Source organism: Hoplias malabaricus, chromosome 8, assembly GCF_029633855.1.
Source record: "Hoplias malabaricus isolate fHopMal1 chromosome 8, fHopMal1.hap1, whole genome shotgun sequence".
Taxonomy (NCBI): Eukaryota; Metazoa; Chordata; class Actinopteri; order Characiformes; family Erythrinidae; genus Hoplias; species Hoplias malabaricus.
The window spans coordinates 13,959,602-13,973,637 of NC_089807.1; the positions used below are offsets into that span (position 1 = coordinate 13,959,602).

The 14,036-nt window shown below is 38.2% G+C and overlaps 1 protein-coding gene across 1 annotated transcript in view; it reads right to left on the reverse strand.

Annotated features, from left to right (window-relative positions):
• Positions 1–14,036, reverse strand: part of zcchc24 (zinc finger, CCHC domain containing 24) — a 40,413-nt gene that overhangs the window by 22,614 nt on the left and 3,763 nt on the right. Inside the window, exon 2 of the mRNA XM_066680120.1 lies at positions 12,475–12,675. Coding sequence (XP_066536217.1) covers positions 12,475–12,675 — 201 coding nt within the window. The remainder of the gene's footprint in view (positions 1–12,474; positions 12,676–14,036) is intronic.

Consider the following 14,036-nt stretch of genomic DNA (forward strand, 5'->3'; position numbering starts at 1 on the left):
CAGAGTGGACATGAGAGAAATACACAGTCACTGCTGTTTAGTCTCCTTTCAGACACTGGGCCTAATTACTTCAGGTCAGCTCTTCCATGTCCTTACAGGAAAACGCCTCACTGAGGAGGATGTGATTGGCTATCCTGAGTTAACACAGCTGATCCTCTGAGAGGAATTTTAAGTGCTCTTCCTCAATGCTGAGTCACGTCAATCAAGACTTTTTTTCTTTTGATGTGGGGGGCGGGGTTGGGGGCACCACAGTGTTCAGAAAAGTAAAAAAGCCAAGTGAACATTTTTTTGTGTTCAAACACACCTGAGCTTTCTACCTCTTCTGCTAGCAATGTTCTGACTCCAACAGCCCACAACAAATTAAAGTTTTTAAAAAATAATTACTCAATAGAAGTTAATATGTAATCAGTATATCTTGTAAAGGAAAATTTTAGTTAAAATTGTCAGTGCTGTATGAGGACCTAGGTGGCACAGAGCGCTTGTTACATAAGTACATTTTCCTATAATGCAAACAGTAAGCAAACGGCCTGGACTAGCCTTAGTTTTTTTTTTTTAAAAAAAAAACATTATTTTTGTCATCATGTTATTAATATATGAGCTTATGAGTTCAAATTGGTGTTACACTTGAATACAGTGCTGGTGGGAGTCTTATTTATGAATGGGCACATTGTGTTCTTAGGTTTCTAAGGAGATGATTTTCTTCAGGCCTGGTGTGTAGATAAATGTTTTCAGTGCATCAGGTTCCACTAGAAAAATGTTGGGTGTTCACATCAGCATTAGTTGGCATGGCCAAACGACGTCAGACATTTCAAGATAAAGTTGACATTTTCAGCAGACATAACTGATCAGATTCTCTATGCAGTCTAGTGTATCTTACACATTTACTGTGGAAAAAATGAAGTGCACCTTCAGATCTGACAGCACATATGATGGGAAGTGAAATACATTGCATGGCAAAAGTTATTTAGATGTAAACGGACATACTGTCATAACTCAGTTAATGGATTAGCTGTAAGCTAGTAATCTAGTAAATTCTACCATCACCTTGGTCTTGCCTATGATGCTGTGTCTCAGTTGCCAAGTTGATTTCCTTGATTGAGTAATCTTGATATGTAGTAGATCAGGCTGGCTGCTAGTGGCACATTTGCTCTTGGAAGCCTAGGCTGTGCATTAGTCATTCCCAAATTCACAATCCCAGCTCCACTCACCCTAACAACTTGTACAGCTGCAAATCGGGATTAAGTTTCCCAGCGTTGAATGACAAGAACAGGTTGACTGCCCCGTGTGGAAAAAAAAAGAAAACAGAGGTGTTGTAGCTACATATTTCCATTTTATTTCAGAGTGGAGGGATCATATATTCCAACAGGGCCATATACTGTTGTTTCCTTCACACATGGTAAACCCTAAAATTCAGTGTAATTAACTGGATTGAGTGATTCTAACTTAATAAATATTGAATAGTATTCACTGACTTTAACAATTCAATTATCTTCAACAATTTAATCTTGTGTGGAACTCTAAAGTTTTGATTTAGAGTACTGTTTGTGGCTTTAATCAAAAAATCACTGTGTATGATTTAATTAAAACTAAATGTTATGAGTTTATGTGCATTACATCTGAAGTCAGAGATGTAGAATCAGTGCGCTGCAATTTTCAGGTGAGAAGATGGACAGTCTGGGTTCATGGCTTTTAATGATTTTCATATGGACTGTTTTATGTGTTTATTTAAGGGCGAGGGGCAGTGGCACAACATGTAGCATCACTGTTACACAGCTCCAGGGCTGGACTTGTGGGTCCCAGACTCACAGTGGGTCAATGCCTTGAGGAACTGTGTTCTCCCACTGCGTAGAAGGTGGACTGTCTGTGCAAAATTATCCATAGGTGTAAGTGTGTGGTACCCTGGGATGGACTAGTGCCTGGGTTACAGACAATGAATGAATGAATTTATAGTTAGGTTAGAAGAGCTTAATAGTATTGAGTTCCAGAAATGCATAGTTTTGGAGTTGGGTAAAAGAAAAAAAAAAACATGTAACAACGTAAGGACGGAAAAATGTAACAATGTTTTGTATTTACTTCAAATGGAACATTAAAAAGGAAGATTTACTCCCAAATATACTTGCTGCTTTCTCCAAAATGATAATTAACTTACAATTCAAACGTATTTAAGCCATTTCTAATGAGTCATTAATCATACAACTATTCCATAATGTAAAGGGCAGCTAGTATTTAAAAAAATAAATTAATAAAATAAAACATTGAAGTAAAAGATGACAAAATCTGGATAAGCCACTACAGACAATGATGAGACGAATGCACGAATGAACCAATGAATGAATGAATGATGATGACAAAAATGTAGACACAAATTTTGTTATATTCATAAACAATATCTTGATATTGTTTTACCAAAACAACAACAACATAATGGTGTATTGCCCATCCCATTTTAACATTCACTATGCTATATTTTGAAAATTGTGGCCACATTACTGTGTGCTTTTTTGATAGTGTAGCCATACATTGTTCATGTTCCTGAAGTCAGTTTTGATAACAGTGAGTGATCTCTGAAGTTGCACATCCTGCAATAGCATGACTGAGCAAGAGACTAAATGCCAGCTGTCATTTGAAGAGGAAAAAAGCCTTCTGTTATATCTCCAGCATCCCAGATAAGCCCTATCTGTTTACATTTCGGCCTCTGTTTCACTGTCCTCTCTCAGATAGCTTCACCAGCAGATCTCTGTCTCCTTGATGTAAATTCTCTTTTACACACACACACACACACACACACACACACACACACACACACACACACACACGAAGGGCAAGCATGGGGTTGAGAATCTGACAAACTGAATGTCTGTACGATTATGTTAGAATAGAAGGAAGATCTCAGGTCAGACTGTAAAAACATTCCCATAGTTCCCCTCCCCCACATTCTCATCTCACTCGCCCCAACCCCCAGCTCCACTCCCTGGCCTTACAGCAGCTAACAGTACTCAGCACAGGCCCTCTAGTCCACCACAAGAGAGGCTCTATATAAATCTAATAGCCTGAGCTCAAACATTGCCTTCACTCCTATAAGATTTGCGCTTTGATTACTTTTTTGATAAACCCTATTTGACTTGGAAAGTTTTAAAATAATGAACAAAGCCACTAACCTCTCAGTTTAAGATGTCTGGAAATCTAATTTAATATGTGAATGTTTTTAATATTTAGTTTAGATTGTTCCACATGAAAAGACTAATCCTTTCTGAGCATTTCACCGTTAAGATCTCAGTGAGCATTAACTAGCTACAGAAGGAGAGACATGGTACTGCAGCCTTACTCAAAACCAGCAAATATTCTCCTTCAGCAATAAACCACATCTCCTATTCAGGCAGACGGAGGCCTTCCTTACTGTCCTTTAAGCGATGTTGATTGTACTGTGATTAAAAAGTGATCTGTAGCCTTAGCAGTGCTGTAGTCAGCATCCCACCAGAGAAACAATATGGGCTGACTTCCTGACCCCTTCGTCTGGGGATCCTGAAGGCAAACAATGGGATCCTTAATTAACATCAGCCATTCCCAGCAGTGCTGGGCTCTTCCCCACAGGCCCGATTGAGGCCTGCACACAAAGCCTGCTGTGTTGTCGCTCTGACACCACATACTGTGCCCGAGTTGCACTGCTCCACATCATGATCACCACCATTCAAGCCATAGCAATATTGCCTTTCAGCACAGAGTGGGAATGGTCAAGCCCTCCTCATCTACAGGTCAAAAATGAACAATATCCTCCCATGATGTGCAATTCAGTTTTTACTGTACAGTGTTCTGAGACATTAGATTATATTATGGTGTTGTAAACATCTCAAAAATATAACATATTTTTCCATTAAACAGGATTATCTGACCTATAGTAGCCTGATAATTCTAGTGAAACGTAGCTAGATAAACAGCTTGCTAGCTAGATAGATCCCAGACAGGAACATTCAGTTGTTAAAGAAATAGAGAAAATAAGAAAATACAAGAGTACGTCACCAGGTGTACAGATTAAATAGGAGAAAGAAATACTATGCAAAACTAACTGCAATAATTAATTACAATAAAAAAATAATTAAATCATATAGTATTATTCAATAATAATAATAAAATTAAAAGTTAAACTTAAGTGACAATTTGCAGTATGTTGCATATATATTATGCAGGAGGCAGTGTAGAGATATATAGATGTTTAGGACTAGTGTAGATATTTTGTCTGTGACAAATAAGACAGATATGACCGGTGGCCAAGTGAACTGAAAATATATCATTAACATGCAGAAGAATCCAAATATTAATTACAAAATATCTTGAAGTTTCTATCTTAACTAAAATATTTCTGTCTTATATTTACTGCATTTTAATATAATCACACAGTAATCCATATATTAATTACAAAGTGCATATATTGCTAAAATACATAAATTCTCTAATGCTTAGTTAAATAGATTTAACTGGTCATTGATAAAATCCTGTGTTTCTCACACTTTAATTATTTTAGAAGTTATTTTCCAAGAAAAAAAAAAACATTAATACTTAAAAATTGGCATAGATGTAATTCTACACCTTTGCTTTCTTTCAGCAATTCATGAATTTCATTCATGGGTTAACCAAAAAGTACATGAGAGGTAATGCTATAATGTATGATACTGGCACTGGTGTAATATCAGTACAGCAATGCTAATATTTCACATTATAGCACAAACATATTATTAAGAATTTATTAGAATTATAATGCATATTATTGCGACTATACCACACATACAGGTCCACAGTACTCGCTGATTACTATTCAATTTGAAGAAAAAAAGACAGAAAAAGTTTATTTTATCAACAATACTCAATGCTAAATTGTTTCATACTGGCACCTCCAGAATGTCTTTCAACCAATCACATTGCGGGTCAGGACTAAAGGCCCTTTCAAACCGAGTCCAAAATTGATGGACTGCGATGCTGCGTCAGATTTTGAAATAGAACCTATTGTATTTTTTGTGTTAACGGTTGTGTTAGTAATCACGCTGACCAATCAAATCCCCGTTGTCATGGTTACAGTCCAAACAAATGAATGCCGGCGGCTGAACAGATCGTCTTTTTCGTAGCAGAACACAAAAGCCTAAAACATAACCAACGCGCTGGGAGTTAATATGGTTAAAGAAATATAATCCCTTTTAATGAGAGGAGCAACACACAAAAGCAGAGCCTTAAACACCCCCAGTTACCTTAAGATACACTGTCGAACTCTGCATGTTTTTTGGAGACAGGGGCGGATTCAGTGTAACGTTTAGTTGCAGGTTAAAAATCGCATCTGCATTTTTTAGTTGTGAAACAATCTTACTCTGTGAAAAAGGCCTTAACTGTTGTATCTAATTAGCCCACGCTGTCTGCACTAGCACTAGCCTGCAGCTCAAAAGCCCCAGCCCGCAAGTTGACAGGATTGTTTCCTTAAGGTTGTGATAAAAGAAGCCCTGGCTCTGTTTAGAACAATACACTTTCAAAGCCATTAAATGCATTGTATATTTTGTACATCATACACCTTCTAGCACATAAAAACACCACATGGATATGATAACAAGACAAAAAGTCATTTTTAAACTAGGTCTTTAAAATGTGTTGTCATATATACTTTAGGTTACACAGATCAGTAACACTGGTTTTCAACTGATTAACTTGATTTGTGGTACTGAAAGCATTTAGTGCTCTTCTCCTTGATGTAGCTCAGCTGAACATTTGTTCCAAATTGCAACTCTGGATTTCATCAAATACATCCAACTGAGCAAAATTAATATCTGGAAACAACCCCAAACCAACAATGTGCACAGAAACTCTTAATTGTTCAAATTCACATGCAGTATTAAAAAAAAACAAACAAACAGAAAAAAAACCCAACTCATGTCAGTTTCATCAGCAGATTATGTAACATTGTCTGTGAACATGAGAGCCTCCGTGTTTGTTTACTTTCATTAAATTCTGGCCTCAAAAGACCCGTCTTGACTGAGACTCTCGTTAGACAATCATTGACGTTTATACAAAACCTACAAAAATAAGTTAATGGAAAAATAATTACTGTGGATTTAATAAACAATTGAACTAAAATCTGCAGGATCTGAGGAGGAACAGTGACCTCAGAAAGCAGACTTTCCCTGACCTTCCGTCCAAGGAAAACAGACCCTCTGCAGTGTGTCCAAACAACAGTTGCTTAGTTAATCCTCATGTAGGCATTTATAAAAGCCATTTCTGTAACTGAGAAAGTCATTCTGACAAATCTTTGTTAAACTCTCCTAAATCACAATCCTCACAATCTTTGAAGATAACAGCAAGCTTCAAAAGGGGAAGGAAAAAGCTTTGAACAAATGCAGCTTCCATTTTTAGGTTGTTTTTCACATCTGTACATATGCCGCACATTGTACAGTGCCTGTTGTGGTCATTCTGCTGGTATCTCTCCCTGCCATAAAAGAGAAATGCCAAAGCAAATGCTGGCTGCATATCTTTGCCAGTGACAAAGGGAAGTGCTATGGCTGTTGTATCAGCAAAACCCAGAGGAAGAATTGTATTCCTGTACAGAACACAAACCATCTGGCAGGAAACCTTCTTTTCATTTTCTTTTAACTTTGATTTCCTTTTTAAGGAAGTGTTCTCAGTGTGCTCACTGTGACACTGACACTTCTCTTCTGACAGCTGCCAAATCCTGTCTATTTCGTTCTCTCCTACCAACATTTGTCCCAGCTATCCTACATTTTGCTATAATATATCTAGTTTTATCTGATATATTATCTTCATTGAATAAATGCAGTAACCAAGGTTAATACATTTTGTTTTGAACCCTGTTAGAATTAATTACATCTCAGATTCTTAGTACACTTAGGATAAGGAGAAGTGGAGATGTTCAATAGGGGTGAAGGGGAAAAATGCTACGCATTTGTTACCTTACTAGCAGTCACACCACACTACAAAATACAGGGATAACTGAAATGTGTTTTGGTTTTGCTCTGACAGAATAATGATTTTTAGTTGCTGTTTTGCAGAGAAAAGATGGTTTATCAGGCAATCAGACAGGCTGCAAAGAACACGTAGCAGCTGGTTTGGACATCTAGGAACGCAGACAGATGATTTACTGTTTCACACTGCACTCAGATTTACAAAGCATCCAGTGCTATTGCAGTTTTGTGGCTGTAAAAAAAAAACAGAGCTGGTACATGTTCGTGTACATGCTAAATTATCACAGCTATTATTTGAGCTATGCTAATCAAAGAACTGTAGCACTAGCAGTAGACGGAGAACTATGTAAAATTCAGCAAGACGTCATCAATGCAGATGGAAAGAAGTGTATAAATATAGCATTTTCAATTAGAGTTATTATTGTGAAGTACTCATCAGGAAATGGTGTGTGCCCAAACTATTGGGACTAATTGTTTTCCAACTGTGGTGAAGAGTAATCTGTGATGTAACACTCTGTAGAATCAAATTGGAAATAAATTGCATGAATATATGTATATTTGAGGATTCAAGCCAGCGCTGGTAGTACAACAGTGACTGACTATTACAACTGTGTTTATGCAATTATCTCAGCAAGAGTCTGGAAAGACGGTGGCGGCCTCCTCAAAGATCTGTGATTGCCTCTTACATCAGAGTGTTTTGCTTTAACTGAAGGGTCTTGTTGTAATGGAAGTTGCTTTCAAACAAAGACTTTCTTCTCAAAGAAAATTACACAACCCCTGGGCTGATATTTGCCATTTCAATATATTACATAATACAACTGTTCACGCCAACAGCAACAACAAACCATTAGAATGTATCACCTTGACCACAAGTGGGCAAAGCATCTGTTAGAACAAAACATGTGCAAGTTAAAAAAACAATTTGTGCTCAGTCTTAATGAGCCTGTCACATCACGGTGATGGAGAGATACGATTCACGGATTCTGGAGAGGTGTGAGAACTCCAGCTTTGACGACATTTGTTACAAATGCCCCAGCATGTTGGACCTGCTGCATTTGATCAACAGATCTGTGAGAAACACTGCTCAGAGGAAGTGAGCCGACACAACATGAGGAAAATATTTGTGGTCTTCTGAAGCCCACTTTAAAAAAAAAAGAAATACTCAAGTATTTAAAGAAATGCAACACTTGAAACTGGTTTCGCTGCCTCAACAATTTGTTGTGCACATTCAAAAATCACAAAAGGCATTTCATTTCCTTAAAGTGTTAAGTAACATTTACAGCAAGTAATAATTACTTCCTAGAAGTGTTCAGCTTTTCAGTAAGAGGTGTTTCGTGTCTTAACTGAGAGAGAAACAGGAACTTCCTCTCCAAAACCTCCAAGCCTGCCAATAAAAAATTAAGAAAAATAATTTGTATGGATATACTCAATGTCAATACTACCGTGGTCCAAATATTACAACATGCTCTCGTATTATGAGCAGCACATTCAATTATTTGAAGTTTACTAATGAAGCTTTTACAGTTTCAAGACTCACAGTCATCTGCAACAATTCCGTTTTCATTCCAGAATCCAAAGACACCTACTCAATTGCAGCAAAATACAGCTGGAGAATTCAGGAGAGAAAATGAAGTTGGAAACATTGCTATATATACACACATTCCATAGCCATGATTACAATTTGAACAAAAGACATATTATCTCAAAGGAATAAAGGGACCTCTGTATAAAATCAATGGGATTCATGTGTTTTTGATCAACATAAGAGAGTCATCATAATGCCCCTTCAAAGATATCAAGCTTCCAGATTTAGTTTAACACATCTGTTTCAACTTCTTTCAAATATCATTTCCTTTATTGCAGACCACTGATAATATTACAGAATCCTCTGGGATGATTTAAGGACCAAGGGAACGAGTTGATTCAAACATGCATGGCACACAATTAGCACAGTACATCAGTGGATAGAAACGTAATGCGGAGGACTTGAATATAATTAGGACCTTGTTAAGATCCGACTTAACACTATGCTGTACTCTGTGTCCAAAGCCACAATGATGATGATGTGGTTAGCTATAAGAATGCTAGCTGTGAATGACCAGCGGTGTCAGTATGAGTATGTGACACAAAAAAGGGCATTGGCATGAGGCACACATTGCAGAGTTTGTGACTCACAAGCTGAGCTTACATGTCAAGGCACTCTCAGTTCTGAAAGCTGCATTCCAGTGCATACAAACACAAATACATTTTCCATGAGGAAATACCTCAGCGAGCTAGCGTGCACTAAAGCTAGTATTTGACTGTCAGGCACATACAAATATGACTATATACAATACACCTGAGTACTTTTTAACTTAATCTGCTGCATCTTCAACATGTGGATTAAAAAGGCCATATCAGACAATATACATTTTAAATGTCAGTTAAACTATTGTTAAATAGCAGAGTTTTCCCCATTCACGCATATTATAAGCATGTTGTAAATCGACTTTCCCTGGGAAATTAAAAGGAATAAAGCATTAAGAGGTATTCTTTTTATTGTTCAGACATAGGCCTATATTTTGGCAGTGGGAGCACTGATAATGAACATCAGACCAAAAGAGGCGTGTTTATGTAACCCCCTCTTGCTGGCCCTAGGCAGAGCAGAGTTGGTCAACAGCTGCCAGCCCTGTGGTTTTCATTCCTTTAACTATCATTCCCTGTGGACTTGCCTGCCATGGCCACCGTTATTTCCACTCAGTGACACATGGGAGAGTGAGAGTGGCCTGTGCTCTGCTGCCTCTGCATGCCATACACACCAGCAGGCAACACACATGCTTCCTGCCCCCCATGCTCTGTTCCTACTGAGCCATGACTTTCACTGATTCCTATCCGGCCTGTGCTTGTCCAGACACCCCTAATTCCACTGCCAGCCTCTCAGAGGGAGGGCAGGGTTCTGCAACATGGTCTCTGCACCAACGGATGAGCTGAGGTCAGTGCAGCTCATGTGCTGAATGGGTGAGTAGGGATGCAGAGTGTACACTGAAAGAATGCAGGAGAATGTGATTCTCATAGCTGGCTGTAGATCACAGAGCCTGATGTGCCCTGTGAAGTAAGATCCCCCTGTTTGTATTGGCAGAGCATTTGTAGTCCTCTGGACATGACTAACCCAGAGTGGGGACCAGCTTATCCTGGAATTTATTTCCTTTCAGAGAACAGGAAGAAAGCTGAGATTCGCCCAAAAGCATCATTGTGCAACTGTCTTATTTCTGGGAATGTTCATGAGCGTAACCCATCCATGCTCTGTTTTAGGCATATTGAGAAGAGTGAGTAAGTGTTTTTGTGACTGTCCTAAATGGTAAGTAAATCATAATGAGTAAGACCCAAGGGGGAGTTGAATCTGTGTAGTGTTTGAAACAAGTAGGTGTGGACACTCTCTAGGGACTGTTTTTTCTTGTGTTTCCATTGGCATTAACATGAACGGCTGAAATATAAAACAGGACAGATCTGCCTGTGATTTACACTACACCCCAACTCCAGAGCTACTTCACATCCACACGGCACTCACAGTGATTTCCTAGTAGCATTATTGCCAGGGGAGCTTTGTCTTCATAAAACAGAGGAGATACACTTTTATTAACTCTATTACAGCACTGCACAGGATCAAAAACCCTGAACGTTGCTATACTACGCAAAAGTTGACTTATCTAAACTAAATCTCATTTTATGCAGCAAATCTGAAAAGATATAAAGCATAGCAGTGCCAGTGATGGTCAGAATTAGTCTCTTTGGATACAACCAAATCATCAAAGCATTTCACTGCCAGTTTTACTGTCAACTAAACTTTGATATGATTTGATTTGAACCCATAGCCTGATTACAAACTAGCTATAACCATATTGCATATAGTAGGTTCAAAGGTAATTTACCTTCTGCCCACATCCTTTAAACACTCAAAATATTGTAACCAAACGCAACGCTGATTCAGCACCCAATGCTACAAATGTCAGAGGCACTGTCAGTAAATTACCTGATCCGTGCACAAACGAGTTGGAGGTATTTTATCACGAGACAGGTCTTTTAGCGGCCTGCAGGGAACCCTCATCATCTTTCATAAAGGGAGGCTTGCCATTTTAATCCCACATCTGGTGTGCATTACCATTCCATGCAGCTCTGACTCAAGTCTGGATCTTAGCAAGTACCTCACCCTCTCTTTGTGTCCAAAGACCATAAAACGCTAACAGCTTGAAAGTAAAGATGACACTGTCTGGTTTTCTACATTGTGTACTTGATCTGGAAGAACTTCTGGTTACACGCTACAAAATCTTTCCACTAATTAGAGTAAAACTTGTGGAGAGCCCTAAGGATTGGTATAATATAAATAATGAAATCATTTATAATTGTTCTGCTTTTTCTGCAAGCTTGAACAACAGCTAAACTTACACAACACCAGATCTAACCCCACACCCTCATCCACCTAGAGAACAAGCATATTGTTCTACTGAAAATTATTTAAATTCTAATCTGCCATAAATGCATTTCTGAAGTTAGTAACAAAACATGGTGTAATTTCATAGAATACTTGATGAAACCTTGTTTATTTGAGTATAGTTTGTTCTTCTGGCCCTTGACCCAAAACAGGCATCGTTCTTTCACCCTGCAGTACAAAGAGTTTGTGCACCCTGATGCAGATAATAGAAATGACTGCACATAATTATATACACACAGAACATCAGCAAACAATTAACTACACAAAAGATAAAATTACAACTTAGATTTTTCGTCTGTTAAAGAATGCTGGGTTTTATGCAGATGAAACAAAAAGCCCTGGGAGTTGAGATTTATTCTCTGGTAGAAAATATGCCCTTGTCCAGAATAAGTGTGCCTAGTCTTGCTAGCCCAGCTGGTAATTACATGGCCATTATATTACCAACTGGGTAGATGTAAGTTAAAATAAAATGTTCTGCAACATTCACATTACTTAAGAGAGCTCAGATCACAATCTGCACAATCTGAGTTTTAAACTGTGATGGACAGGGTAAGTTGCAAATTAATTGCCCTCTTGGGGTTAATAATGAAGTCTGAACTGAAATACCTTCTGCCCTGAATAACATTTCAGATGGCAATTCAAAATATATGTTTAAACTTTCCAGGTAGTGTGCCCTATATATGATCTAGTATCTAGTAAAAGATATAGAACTTTCATTTGTGACACAATTGTTACCTTCTCCTGAAATGACTTCTATTCATTTCCTATACATTGATATTCACACATCAAAGCTCTAAATAGTGAATAATATGACTGTGTGATGTGTTTCAATGAGAAAGTTGTTCTACAAAAATTATTCAAAAGTCTCAGGAGTACAATACCGATCAACACAGTACCTAAATATCTTCACACACAAGATAAAATAGAAATACAGAGAGATGCCTGTCAGAAAAGAATGTCACTGAAATATCTTTCTCTTTCTCTCCGTCTCTCTCTTCTCAGTATGTTGTGTACAACACAGTATACGAGGAGTATAGATTGGTAGGGCCTTACCTGAGGGCAGTCTTTGATGTAGTGACCTTTATTGAAACAGAGATGGCACAGGTAGTTTGGTGGAGGTCTCTTGCTGGGCTTACGTGGCTCAGAGGACAGGGAGAGGTCAGAGAAGTGGTCAGTTAGAGAGTTCAACCCATCCACAATGTTGTTCAGAGAGCCATACGGGGAGACGCTTTTGTATAAGCCATTATTCAAAGCCTGCACAGATACAGAGAACAAAAGAGACACTTTGCAAAATGAATAAACAGCATTTGAAACAAAGAACAAGCAACAATTTCAGAGTCAGAAAACGTAAAAAATTCTATTATTGTAAACCTGTCTGATGATATGCAAGAATGTATTTTCCTGACAATCCTGGGAACTGAACCGGCGATCCTCTGGCCACAAGCTAATTTCTCTAACTTTAAGGCCATTTCCCCCTGCCCACACACATACAAAACCCCATGCAAGGGGCTTTGATTGACAATATAGTTATCTGTAAGTTTTCCCTGGATCAGATCATGTACAACAACATGCTATAACGGGTATTCAGCAAGCATTCACCCAGTTTAGCCTGTCCCAAGACACAGCCCAGCTTAAGTCTAATGATCACTGCATCAGACTGTGGTTGCACATGGGGCTGTATTATAACCACAGGGAGCACAGGAATGTCAAAAACTCATATGTTACACTCTTTTTAGGCTTGGAAGTGAAGAAAAGGCCCGAGCAATGCCTTCCTCTAGGGGAATCAGTTATCCATTGGAAGAGTGTGTTATTGTCAATGGCTAATGTTGCATAGCCCTAAAACCATATACTTGGCAAATCCAAATGACTACCAAAAACATTAGACAGCTTTCACACAGCTTCCAGCCTATTCCTTCCCCATCAGTCTGATAAACTCCGGATACACCAAACATGTTTTATTAAGGCTTTTTCCCTAACTCTACATCTGCCATTCATTTTCTGTCCTACCCACTCAAATCCTGCTTATCCCTTTGTGACAGCAATCCACATTCAACAGGCACAACCCCAAACTTGAATTTCTGCAGACATACATATGGCTACATTTAAATAAATAAAAAAATAAATAAAAATGGTCTTGGTCTGATTAGGGCAAATAAGATGAATTTACGTTCAGCATAAACAGCCTGCACATGTAGTAAGGGCAGGATAGTAGTTATTATAAATGTTTGTGTGTGTGTGTGTGTGTGTGTGTGTGTGTATGTGTGTGTGTGTAAGAAAGAAAGAGAAAGAGAGATCCACACAGAGAAAGAGAGAGAGAAAAAGAGAATGTGTGCATTTGTTTCAGCATGTGTTACAGATGCACCAATCCAACTTTTATGTCTCCAGTACATGAATTCTGACAACTTCAACTTACACATGAATCCTGTGCTCATACTTTAACTGAAATAAACTGTGTTCCTTTCATTATTGTACTAATGCTTCCAAGAACACTGCTAATGATGTGTACAGAGAACCTACTACTTCAACTAATAAAGGCAACATTTTTCTTCTGGTATTTTACAAATGGCCTTTTATCTCTGTAGTACAGGGGGGAGCAAATATAGAGAGAGCATGTT